General features: G+C 31.7%; 1 protein-coding gene across 4 annotated transcripts in view; it reads left to right on the top strand.

Annotated features, from left to right (window-relative positions):
* The window catches only part of LOC143045753 (unconventional myosin-VIIb-like), a 60207-nt gene extending 49420 nt beyond the window's left edge, over positions 1–10787 (top strand). For all 4 annotated transcript variants that reach the window (XM_076218473.1, XM_076218475.1, XM_076218474.1 and 1 more), the window contains 8 exons: positions 573–672; positions 4313–4416; positions 5372–5466; positions 5904–6077; positions 7415–7496; positions 7991–8090; positions 8595–8731; positions 9486–10787. In XM_076218473.1, coding sequence (XP_076074588.1) covers positions 573–672; positions 4313–4416; positions 5372–5466; positions 5904–6077; positions 7415–7496; positions 7991–8090; positions 8595–8731; positions 9486–9518 — 825 coding nt within the window. In that variant the 3' untranslated portion in view covers positions 9519–10787. The remainder of the gene's footprint in view (positions 1–572; positions 673–4312; positions 4417–5371; positions 5467–5903; positions 6078–7414; positions 7497–7990; positions 8091–8594; positions 8732–9485) is intronic.
* The last annotated feature ends 2194 nt before the right edge of the window (positions 10788–12981 follow it).

Genomic DNA, 12981 nt, shown 5'->3' with positions numbered 1-12981 from the left:
TGACTTCAATTTTGTGGATTCTTTATTATTCAATGGAATATGAATTTGTTGTAGTTAAAGGAAAACCCCAAATTTAAATGTTAAAGGAAGTAAACATTTTCTTTAAGCTTGTATGCAGATATTGGCAAACCTTGAAAATTAAATATCCATGAAAATAAAATGTTTCCTTAATCCATGAAAATTGATACTCACTGAAATATTGGCAAGCTTTCCTTAAATATAAATATTTTTATAATTATCCTGAAATAATCCTTGAAAAAAAACAGTCAACCATTTTAAATGTTATAATTAGCAAGAATCAGCATCTCACCTTTTGATGAGTGATTGTTGTTTGTTTTACATCCAGTTGACCTAATATTGAAAATATAAAAAGTAAGCAAGTCAATCCTGCTTTTTTTATGTGGCATTTATAGATAATATTTACAAAGAGAGCAAATAAACTGAAGTAGTCTTTTAACAAAATCTAATGACTATAACTCAATAGCTAACTTTACTTAGTAAAGAAATTATTGTTTTTTTTAATCTTTGAATGCTGTAACTTTATTATGTAATTTGTTTATGTGTATTTTCAGTCCAATGATAGAGGAGAAATGGATTTATATGATAAAGATGTGATAATCAGACAACTAAGATCATTGCAGATTTTAGAAACAGTTCATCTTATGGCAGGAGGTATATACAGAAGAAAGCAAAATCTGTTACACATATTTTTAATTATGACAAAACATTTATAAAATTAAAAAATGATTTTTCAATATAAATTTGCACTGCTTAATGAGTGAAATGAAATGTATTCCAGAAAATAAAAACATGAATATATGCATAAATATCAGGTATATTATACTTCATATTTAATTTGCTCTGATGTATTTATTGAACATCAGCTAGGCGATATATCTTACATCAGAACAGGGCAGTAAGCTGATTTTATTCACTGTGATATCATGAATATTTTATATAAAACCCATTGAAAAAGAATTCTAAATTAAGCATCAGTAAACATTGCTTAAAATAATTTTAAAAATATACAGTCCGCCAAAAGTTAAGCACCACCTACTTTTATTGCATCGATTTTTTTTCAAATTTAAAAAATCAATTGTTCCTCGAAAAATAGAAAACAATCATATAGCAATTTTGCTAATGTATACCATAAACAAATAACAAATATAATTTTGGTCACTTATGAAGGTTCTATGCATATAGGTTTTTCGTTCATAGAAATAGTGTAAATTACACAATTAAGAAATGGAATTTAAGTTTCACTGTGATTTTATTTTTTTACAACAATTAATCACCCAATACCATTAAAATTTTCTACACATAATCTTTGGTATGTTTGGCAAATTTAATGTCAATATTTGAGTCAATAGCATGTGTAACAACCTCATTTCCGGTACAGTTTCATAACACGACCTATCTTTCTCGGTACAAGCCTTCAAAACTTTAGTTGAGGAAATCTGTTGCATTAAACAACAAATGCCACTTTTAAATCGACAAACTTTTGTAAAGGTGAATCTCTGCGATTGAGATTTCCGACAATGGCATCTCAGACATGTTTGATAGGGTTCATACATGGAGTCAAGGAAGGCCAAAAATTAGTGTAAATGGCTGGTTGCTCTTTGGACTCGGTTAAAATTCTTGCCCTGCGTGGTATAGCGTTGTCATTCAGGTACAAGTGTCTTGACAATGTTGACGCAAGTGGGGGATTACTAAAATGACGGACTACAATATGTTAAGGCACCAAATCTCTGTATGTTTGTCCGTTTATGTTACCCTGCAGAATATGCATACCCAGCTTATAACGGTATAAGAAGCAACCCCGTACTGGAACACAACCAGCAATGCATGCAGTCCTTGTGCAAATATTGTTTTTGGTCATAGGCCGTTTTTTTCCCCTGCGAAATTCGTATTATGGCGTCTTCTGGCAGTAGAGGAAACTGACTCCCATCTGACCAATAAGTGTTTTGTCAGGTTCTTATGTTCAAGCATAGATGTTCATTATCCCATTTAAACCTGACGGTAGAGTGCCTGCTTGAAGGTACAGGTCTCTATACACCACGACATGCTCTTCGTTTGCCTCTATAAAGTCGACGGACCAATGTACGAACACTTACACGACCACCTGGAGAAACAGTGTATTTATAAACGCACATATGACCTTTGATAAAAGGTTGGTTGACTGCTTTATCGGAGTGCAATCTTTTTGGTCGTAATGAATTTTATTAGTGTATGTTAAAGGTAATTCATAACACCAAACATTAATATTTTTTTTGCAATAGTTAAAAAAATATTGCCAGTTATATTTCGGTGGTGCTTAACTTTTGGCGGACTGTATATATGAACAGTGAATTGATGAATAAATTCAGGGATTCCCCCACAAACTTCTTATACACAACTGTGGACAACATTTGGTTTTTATACGACCGCAAAATTTGAAAAATTTTTCGTCGTATATTGCTATCACGTTGGCGTCTGCGTCGTCGTCGTCGTCCGAATACTTTTAGTTTTCGCACTCTAACTTTAGTAAAAGTGAATGGAAATCTATGAAATTTTAACACAAGGTTTATGACCACAAAAGGAAGGTTGGGATTGATTTTGGGAGTTTTGGTCCCAACATTTTAGGAATTAGGGGCCAAAAAGGGCCCAAATAAACATTTTCTTGGTTTTCGCACTATAACTTTAGTTTAAGTGAATAGAAATCTATGAAATTTTGACACAAGGTTTATGACCACAAAAGAACGGTTGGGAAGTTTAGGAATTAGGGGCCAAAAAGGGACCCAAATAAGCATTTTTCTTAGTTTTCGCACCATAACGTTAGTATAAGTAAATAGAAATCTATGAAATTTAAACACAAGGTTTATGACCATAAAAGGAAGGTTGGTATTGATTTTGGGAGTTTTGGTCCCAACAGAATAAGGGGCCCAAAGGGTCCAAAATTAAACTTTGTTTGATTTCATCAAAATTGAATAATTGGGGTTCTTTGATATCTAACTAATCAAAATTGAATAATTGGGGTTCTTTGATATCTAACTAATCAAAATTGAATAATTGGGGTTCTTTGAAATCTAACTGTCATGACTGTGTATGTAGATTCTTAACTTTTGGTCCCGTTTTCAAATTGGTCTACATTAAGGTCCAAAGGGTCCAAAATTAAACTTAGTTTGATTTTGACAAAAAATGAATCAGTTAGGTTCTTTGATATGCTGAATCTAAAAATGTACTTAGATTCTTGATTATTGGCCCAGTTTTCAAGTTGGTCCAAATCGGGGTCCAAAATTAAACTTTGTTTGATTTCATCAAAAATTGAATAAATGGGGTTCTTTGATATACCAAATCTAACTGTGTATGTAGATTCTTCATTTTTGGTCCTGTTTTCAAATTGGTCTACACTAAAGTCCAAAGGGTCCAAAATTAAACTTAGTCAGATTTTAACAAAAATTGAAATCTTGGGGTTCTTTGATATGCTGAATCCAAAAATGTAATTAGATTTTTTATTATGGGCCCAGTTTTCAAGTTGGTCCAAATCAGGATCTAAAATTATTATATTAAGTATTGTGCAATAGCAAGTCTTTTCAATTGCACAGTATTGCGCAATGGCAAGAAATATCTAATTGCACAATATTGTGAAATAGCAAATTTTTTTTTAATTAGAGTTATCTTTCTTTGTCCAGAATAGTAAGCAAGAAATATCTAATTTCAAAATATTGTGCAATAGCAAGATTTTTTTTTAATTGGAGTTATCTTTCTTTGTCCAGAATCAACCTAAATCTTTGTTATATACAATATACAATGTATATACACTTTTTACTACCAACTGATAAATTAAAATAATCTTTACCATTCAGTGATAACAAGCAGTTTTTTTACATCTTAATATTTTATGATGTATTTAAATGAGTAGTTATTGTTGCAAACTCCATTAGAAATTTTAATTGAGATTAGTTTTGGAATAAGGGAAAGGGGGATGTGATTAAAAAAATTGGGTTCAATTTTTCTAATTTGAAATTTCATAAATAAAAAAGAAAATTTCTTCAAACATTTTTTTGAGAGGATTAATATTCAACAGCATAGTGAATTGCTCTAAGAGAAAACAAAAATTTTAAGTTCATTAGAACACATTCATTCTGTGTCAGAAACCTATGCTGTGTCAACTATTTAATCACAATCCAAATTTAGAGCTGAATCCAGCTTGAATGTTGTGTCCATACTTGCCCCAACCGTTCAGGGTTCAACCTCTGCGGTCGTATAAAGCTACGCCCTGCGGAGCATCTGGTTGTAATTCGCATAATACTGTACTTGTCTGTATTTTCAGGAATCCCTCACAGAATGAGATTTAAACTGTTTAACCATAGATACAGAGTATTTATGGGATTACATAATCCTTACCAACTAACATCTCCCCAAGATCAGTGCAAGGTTAGTCCAATTTTCTTCTTGAAACACTAACATCATTTGATTCAGCTGTATTGAGTGACCAAAATGTTTTTCCTCTCACGAAATTTTAAATATTTCAGAGCAGATGATACTGTTGTGGAATCTCTATTTTTATGATTATTAAACAATAAGTAAGTTTTTTCTTTTCTAAGGATCTGCAAAACATCATGTTCTTTCTTCGTGACTTTATAAGCCATGGTTTCCCTTTTCATGATACCGAAATCATGGGAAAGCAAGAAAAGTTGACTGTACATTTGAATTTTGACCAATGATAAAATTAAATCAAGCAAACCATATGTACTGAGTTTAATTACTTCCTTACTTTTTTATTATTAAACTGTTACCCCAGCTTAAAAAAGGGGGGTATACTGTTTTACCTCTGTCTGTCCGTCTGTCCGTCCTTTGAATGTTTTTTGTGGCATTTTTCTCAGGAACTACATTAAAGGATTTTTGTAATTTGGTTTCAAGGTTTTATATGAGTCAGCCTTATTGTATGATGCATTTTCAAATTCATCACTTAACAACTTCCTGTTTACCAAACACTAACATCATTTTACACATAACATCCAAGTTGAAAATTTTAGTCCTTTTTGTCTCATTATAAGGATTTCTGAAATTTTGTTACATGGTTTAGATGAGTATGCTAACCGCTTTACCATGTGATGCATTTTCAGATTTATCACTCAACAACCTCTTGTTTACCGAACACTAATATATTTTTACACTATTAAAATTATCCAGTTGTGGCAGGGGTTTCATCAGTGAGCAGTAGCTCACAGTTTCACTTGTTAGTTAATATTTATAGTGGCATACTTTACAGAAGGGTAACAGGTCTTTGTACAAAAGTTTGTGACAGCAAATGTTCTATTCAATTGAATAACAAAGACATGAAAGATAGCATAATCTCATTATGAAAATCAATTTGTTTATTTTACAGATAATTTTAGAAAAGTTTCTAAAAGCAATGGATGAAAGTAAATTACCATATGTTAGTACACAATGGAGAATAGGAAAGAAACATATTTTCTTCAGGTAATTTGATAGAAAATGTACTATTAGTAAGGTAGTAAGGTACTAAGGCATTGGTAATGAGAAATACTCCAAGAAGGGTTTCAAAAATTTGGGGGGGTCCCAATTTTTTCAAGGGGTTCATATTTTTTTTCTTCAAAATTTTTCAAATTTAGTTTTAAGAAGAAAAAAGCAACTTTTAATTGCACAATAGATTTGTAAGATCTTTGACCACATTTTTTTTGTGTCAGAAACCTGTATTATGTCAATATGATCACAATGCAAATTCAGACAGTATCAAGCTTAAATATTGTGTTCAAATTTGCCCCAACTGTTCAGTGTTCAACTTCTGTGGTCGTACCAGGCTGTGCTCAGTAAGACAATTTAATGTTTGTTTACAGGAATGATGACTTTCTAGAGAAATAAGGACAATAATGTTGTATGATTGATGTTTATTTCAGTGAGGGAACTAGGCAACAACTAGAAGCCATGAGACAAGAAAAAATTCACAATGCTGCTGCTCTGATACAAGCTCACTGGAGAGGACTGAAATGTAGACTAGAATGGATAGCTGTCAAACCAAGACTTACCAAGCAAAGAGAAAGTTTAATGTCACCAAAACCACAGTCACATAAGTATGGAAACATTTTTTTTTACTTTCTGTTTACAATATGAATAAAGGACATAACTTCTTTTCATATAATTTATCAACACTGGTTTTCAACTTTGTACAAGACATTGCTTGTATAGACTTTTGATACACATATAGAATTTACATTTCCAAGGGACATAAGTCCTGTTAATATAATTAATCAATGCTGATTTTCCTATAAAATCTGCATTTCCAAGGGACATAACTCCTGTTTATATGCAATTTATCAGCTCTTTGATTTTTATCGAGCCTGCAACTTTTGTTGCAGAAAGCTTGACATAGGGATAGTGATCCGGCGGCGGAGGCAGCGGCGTTAGCTAACTTCTTAAAAGGTTCAAATTTTAGAAGGTGAAAGACCTGGATGCTTCATACTTTGTATATAGATGCCTCATGTTACGAAGTAACTGTCAGTCACATGTCCAATGTCCTTGACCTCATTTTCATGGTTCAGTGACCACTTGAAAAAAAAGTTCAGAATTTTTGTAATGTTGAATTCTCTCTTATTATAAGTAATAGGATAACTTTATCTGGTATGTGCGTACCTTGCAAGGTCATCATGCCCGTCAGACAGTTTTCACTTGACCTCGACCTCATTTCATGGATCAGTGAACAAGGTCAAGTTTTGGTGGTCAAGTCCATATCTCAGATACTATAAGCAATAGGGCTAGTATATTTGGTGTATGGAAGGACTGGAAGGTGTACATGTCCAGCTGGCAGGTGTCATCTGACCTTGACCTCATTTGCATGGTTCAGTGGTTATAGTTAAGTTTTTGTGTTTTGGTCTGTTTTTCTCATACTTTATGCAATAGGTCTACTATATTTGTTGTATGGAATGATTGTAAGGTGTACATGTCTATCTGACCTTGACCTCATTTTCATGGTTAGTGGTCAAAGTTAAGTTTTTAAGTTTTGGTCTTTTTTATCTAATATTATATGCCAAAGGTCAACTATATTTGGTGTATGGAAATGATCTATATGTCAGTCCCGCAGGTTTTATTTGACCATGACCTCAATTGCACGGTTCATTGCAAAGTGTTATGTTTTTGTGTTTTGGTCTATTTTTCTTAAACTATAAGTAGTAGGTCAACTATATTTGTTGTATGGAAGCTTTGTTAGCTGTACATTTCTGCCTGGCATGGTTCATCTGACAAACAGAAGGACGGACAACTGGTATTTCTATAATCCCATGTGGAACAAAATTACAATGTGAATATATGGCACTATCTATGTTTTAAGTTTACAATCTTACCGGTTTTATTTTTCTAAAAGATTTTTTTGTTGTTGTTTTTTCTTATTTTTCTATGTACATTTTTATTTCAGAAAAGATATGAAGAAAACAGGAGTTATTAAAAAGGAACCATATTTACTAGATCAAGCTTCTAAATATTACAATATAAGTATGGTAAGCAGTATTGTTTTTTATAGGGCCCTTGACCTCAATTTCAGAGAAATTTGACAGATAAAATGAAAAACTTCATTCACTTTTATATTGAGTATAAGTTCATAATTTAACAGAACATCTAATACTTGAAATAAACCAAATAATATTTTTAAATAACTTTAAAGCATATTGAAAGCTGCTACTTATTTCAAATTCACAGAGTATGCTACATTAAATAAACTGTCAGATGACCTAGATGTATTATTTGATCATCAAATTTTGATCTATTTTTGGTTTTGAACAGCCATTTACGATATGCAAGATGGTAACCAAATTTTGATTTAGAATTCAAAAAATGTATTGAAAAGAATAAAAACTGAATTTTCACCTTTCTATTGAAACTTGATCTACATTATTATATAGTGCTTTGCCCTACTCAGTAGAGTTAACTTTTTTTATTTGACAAATGCTGTCATCTGTTGTCTTTTTGTCATTTGCAACCATGTATCTTTCAGGAAGCAGCTCCAGACATCCCTAATACCAGGTCCTATTGTGTAAATGGTCAGGTCAAGCTCAGCTATCCACAGATCAGGGTCATAAAACATGATTATTCAGGTATGTGTATTTCAGGTCAGACTTAGCAATTTTTAGAGTAGAGGTCTTAGACTAAAAGCAGACTATTAATGTATATATGTAGAGATTCAGCCAACTCTTATGATTATAGACTCCGCTTTAACCTAATCAGAGTTTTCAACATGACTACTCAGGTGTATAGAAATATCAGACATATAGACATACTAGGCTGTTTTCACTGAAGAGATTTTAAACATGATGTTTTGGGTATGTTTGAGTGTGTTTTGTTAAAAGTCAGACTCTAGTTTTCATTAATAGAACAATAAAACATCAAAATATTTTAATCTCTATATTACTCATGAAAATCATGCACATATGTTACAAATTTCTAAGTTTTAAATTGGAGACTTTTTAAACCATAGAATTCCAGTAAACGTAACTTAAAGTTTCAGCTGAAGATTGACAATTTTCAGCAGGAGAAGTCTCTTAAATTTAAGAGATCTCCAAACTATAGTTACGGTAATGTTATATTAACTTTTTTTACAGCCAAAGATACTCCAGAAAATGTACTTAGAAAAGGTTCAGAGGTTAGAGTAGTTGGACCTTCAGCAAAGAAAGGACATTTAATAGTAGACCACAAAAACATTTGTTACCATGTTCCCTATCAGATGTTAGACATTAAGGTAAGGCTATGTGATAAGTACAAACTATATACATGTTATTTATGAATCTAAATTATTTACAGATACTGACAAGCAGGAACACAATAAAGGTGTCTGATTGGAATTATACAATGTGACTGAATTCAAAAACCCATAAAATATCCAGAGCTTTTTAATGCACTGCATTTAGCTATTCCCATTACATGGTATTTGTGGCCATCTTTTTAAAAAATCTGTCAAAAATGGGTAAAAATTACCATACTTTGCATGAATCATTATAGTATTTCATATTTAAAAAAAAACACATGTCGGAATGTGGTGAAAACGTGCATTGAATCATTCGTACAGTGAAGCTTCAATAAAACAACCAAAATTGGAGGACTTGTTCTATTAAAGTTCAGACAGACAGCAAATGTGGGTTTCGCATTTTTATGTCATTGTCCCTCACACTTGACCAGAGGGTTTATGGTAATGGTCATCTTCTGATTGTCTGTCATTCCATCCATTCATCCATATCTGTTTTATGTCGTTCTTCTGTCTGCCTGTCCTTCCAGAAAACATCAAAACTTGGAGACGGTTTGGAGTTATGGAGATTGTCTAATGCTGCTCTTTCTTAGCAAATCCTTAAACAATAAACTTGTTGGCTCCTTGCTTTTCTTTCTTTTGCCTAAGCAAATTTCTTTTGGTAGTTGTCTTTAGAGGTTTTATTGCTTATATCTTCATGACTTTTCATATCAATAAACTTAGATAGATAGATATATATTTTCAATTTCAGTCAGTACCAGAACTTCCAGGGATGAACATTTAGACAGACATATTAACATGTATTCTATGAATGAAAGTTATGACAGACTGTATCCAACAGCTGGTGCCAAAACCTCCACTGGATTTTTTGTAAATGACTGTATAAGAACATTCAAAGCAGGTGCAGGAAGTTTGAAGGATTAATATGAGGACAATGTATACCTTCCAGTGTTTAAGTATTGACAGTCTAGATATATTAATAGAATTCTGTACCAAAATGTTAGATGACAAATATAATCTACCTCAGTTTTTACAATCAGCCATCATTAGATGTCAGCAATTTATGTTTGCTAGAGATCTTGCCTTTGTTATGACAAGTAATGTGTATGTACCTCATCATTATTTAAAAAAATACAACCATTCTTATGAGTTAAATATTTTGGGGGAATTTTTATAGCTTTTATATCTAAGCATATTTTGATTTTTCTGTTTTAAAATATTTAAATTCTTAAGACTTTTTTAAAGCAATATTTTAGCTCATTATTTTTAAGTAGCAATTTTTCGGTAGATTGACTTTTTAAAAAGAAACGATAAATTAAGCATTATTATGGGCTTAATAACTTAAATTCAAGCTTTCCATCTTATTTTCTGTTTGAAAATCAATCTGTTCAAAACCCATTAATTTATTACTCAAGTCATCAGCATATTTCCACAGATGTCATTCTGTGTCATTTTAAATCTGCTTTCTTTCCATTCTACCTGCCACCAAAATATGATTTTCATTGACTTAAAAAGGACCTGGTATATATAGGGCCTTGTTACATCTACATGTACAAGCCATCATGTTCACCCTATTACTATGATACATTTGCCAAAAATTTTCTTAACCTATCCAAATCCATAAGTAGAGTTAGCAGCTCATCAATTGTAACATAGTTTCATACGAAAATTGACTCTTTCACTGATTCTCAGATTTATTTTGGGGTATTTTAACAAAACCAAACTGGAGGGTACTTTTATAATTTATTCAATAATGTTAAAATTTAGAATCTTGTGTTATACTGTGTTTACTGAAAGTATTTGTATATGGTGCTTAATGTGAGATTATATTTTTCACTAAAAAATTGTAATTCAATGATTGTTTATACACCATGTAAGGGATCAATACATTTATCATTATATTTATTCATTCACATTTAAAGTTGGTTGTCATGGTGATAATGTTATATGTAAATATTTGTTGTTATGTTACCAGTTTGTATTTACTGTGATAGATTGTTTATATATTTTACATATATAAATTGTTACCAGATGATATTAAAGAATTGTAAAACATGATTCCATCATTTATGACAATTTGAGACACAACACAACATGCACAAGGAAACATTTGAATCAGCAGATTTAAATAACTTTCTATCTTACAATCCTTAAAGAACCAGTCGATCTGTCATACATGTGCCAATAGATGTATTCAAATGGTCAATTGTTGAAAACAATAAACAAAAACTTCAAACTAAACCGGTAAGCGAACCATGCAACTATTTAAAGGGCTGAAAATCTGTAAATTCAGGAATGTTTGCTATGTTTTAATTTTTGCAAAAGATGCAGCAGGATAAAGCTTTGAAATTTTATTTATTTTGAAATGTTATTTTAAATTCATCTTGCTTTATTGTTCATTATTCAACAATCTAAATAATAATTGCACTCTGAGAATTATCTCATTTATAGTTTCAGTAATTATAGATCATCTATTTAATTGTTTTGAAAATGAGAAGGAGTTTCTTTAATACTTTACATAGAAGGGTGACAGCCCTGAGATGAGATGTAGCAGAGACATTTCCATTAGTTGAAAGACTAAAGAAAATCTTTTTTGTTGCTGTTTTCCTAGACACACTAAAGTCACAATTTAAAGGCGGCAACAAATTATAAAGTCTATTTCTCAATCTATTAGAAAAAGAGAAAAAGCATTCTCAGTCAAATCTCCTTAGAAGAAAAAATATATAGAAGATCAAAGCAAACTTTAAGAAAATAATGATAATAAAGGTTTTTAGTTTTAGTTTAAGAATTAATGATGGCATAAACTACAACAAGAACTGGTACCTGGCCTTTATTTTACAAGTTTGACAATGCTGGAAATTTTACAAAGAATAGCCAATGTATTGATACAAGTGTTTTGTCTTAGGGAGGGATAAAACCTACTTTGTTAACAAGACTGCACACACTGAAATGTCTCACCTTCTATACTAATCATTGCTATTATGTTGATAGTCCTAAATATAAAGCTTTACTAAAACTATCACATAAACTTAACATGATCCAAGAAAATGAGGTCATGGTTATATAAACCAAACAAAAAATACATGTTCACCTTACAATCATTCAATACACTAAATATAGTTAACCTATTGCTTATAGTATCTAAGAAATAGACTTAACCAAGAAAACTAAACATTGACTAATGAACCATGAAAAAGAGGTCAAGGTCAGATGAACCATGCCAGGCAGACATGTACAGCTTTTTGTATTTCTTATCAGTATTTCCTTGATAGAGGGTTGCTGCTCACAAGGAAGCCAAGAGTTCCAAATTGTGCAGTTGAAATTATGCCTTCATATATTTTAGGGACGCCATCACGAGTTGGTTGACTGTTTCACAAATGATATCAGATATGTTCTTTATGTCGTAACTACAATCCCCTTCCCTTTTCACGAATGTGACCTAGCAAATTAGACTATTTATCAGGTTTGTAATAGTTTAAGCAACATGTCGGGTACCACATGTGAAGCAGGATCTGTTTACCGCTCTGGAGAACCTGAGATCACCACCAGTTTTCGTTGGGGTTCATTTTGCCTTGTCTTTAAGTTTCCTATGTTGTGTGTTGTGTACTTTTATTTGTCTGTTTGTCTTTTTGGAAAGATTAGAACTTGTTCTAAATCTTTACTTAGGTACTGGTCTCCCTAACAACATGACAGGTTAGCTACTATTACTAAATATATTCACACTGAAATATAGTTCCCTATAGTTCTCATGTTTGTGCACATAATACACATAACAACTGAAACCAGATGCTCCACAGAGCGCAGCTTTATACAACTGCAGAGGTCGAACTCTGAACAGTTGGGGCAAGTATGGACACAACATTTATATAAGCTTGATACAGCTCTGAATTTGGATTGTGATTAAATAGTTGACACAACATAGGTTTCTGTGACAGAATGAATGTGGTCTAAAAACTTAAAAATTATAAATTGGACATTTACCTATTATGGTCAAATATCCAAAATCTAAATATATGGTTAGATTCAGCATATTATTGAACCCCAAGAATTCAATTTTTGATGAAATCAAATAATGTTCAATTTTAGACCTTTTAGACCTCAATGTGGACCAATTTGATAACTGGGCCCAAATATTAAAAATCTAAATACATGGTTAGATTCAGCATATTGAAGAACCCCATATATTCAATTTTTGTTGAAATCAAACAAAGTTTAATTTTTGACCCTTTGGACCTTAATGTAGACCA

Source organism: Mytilus galloprovincialis, chromosome 9, assembly GCF_965363235.1.
Source record: "Mytilus galloprovincialis chromosome 9, xbMytGall1.hap1.1, whole genome shotgun sequence".
Lineage (NCBI taxonomy): Eukaryota > Metazoa > Mollusca > Bivalvia > Mytilida > Mytilidae > Mytilus > Mytilus galloprovincialis.
The sequence above is the reverse complement of the archived record's forward strand: the minus strand, read 5'-3'. Positions and strand labels throughout refer to the sequence as shown.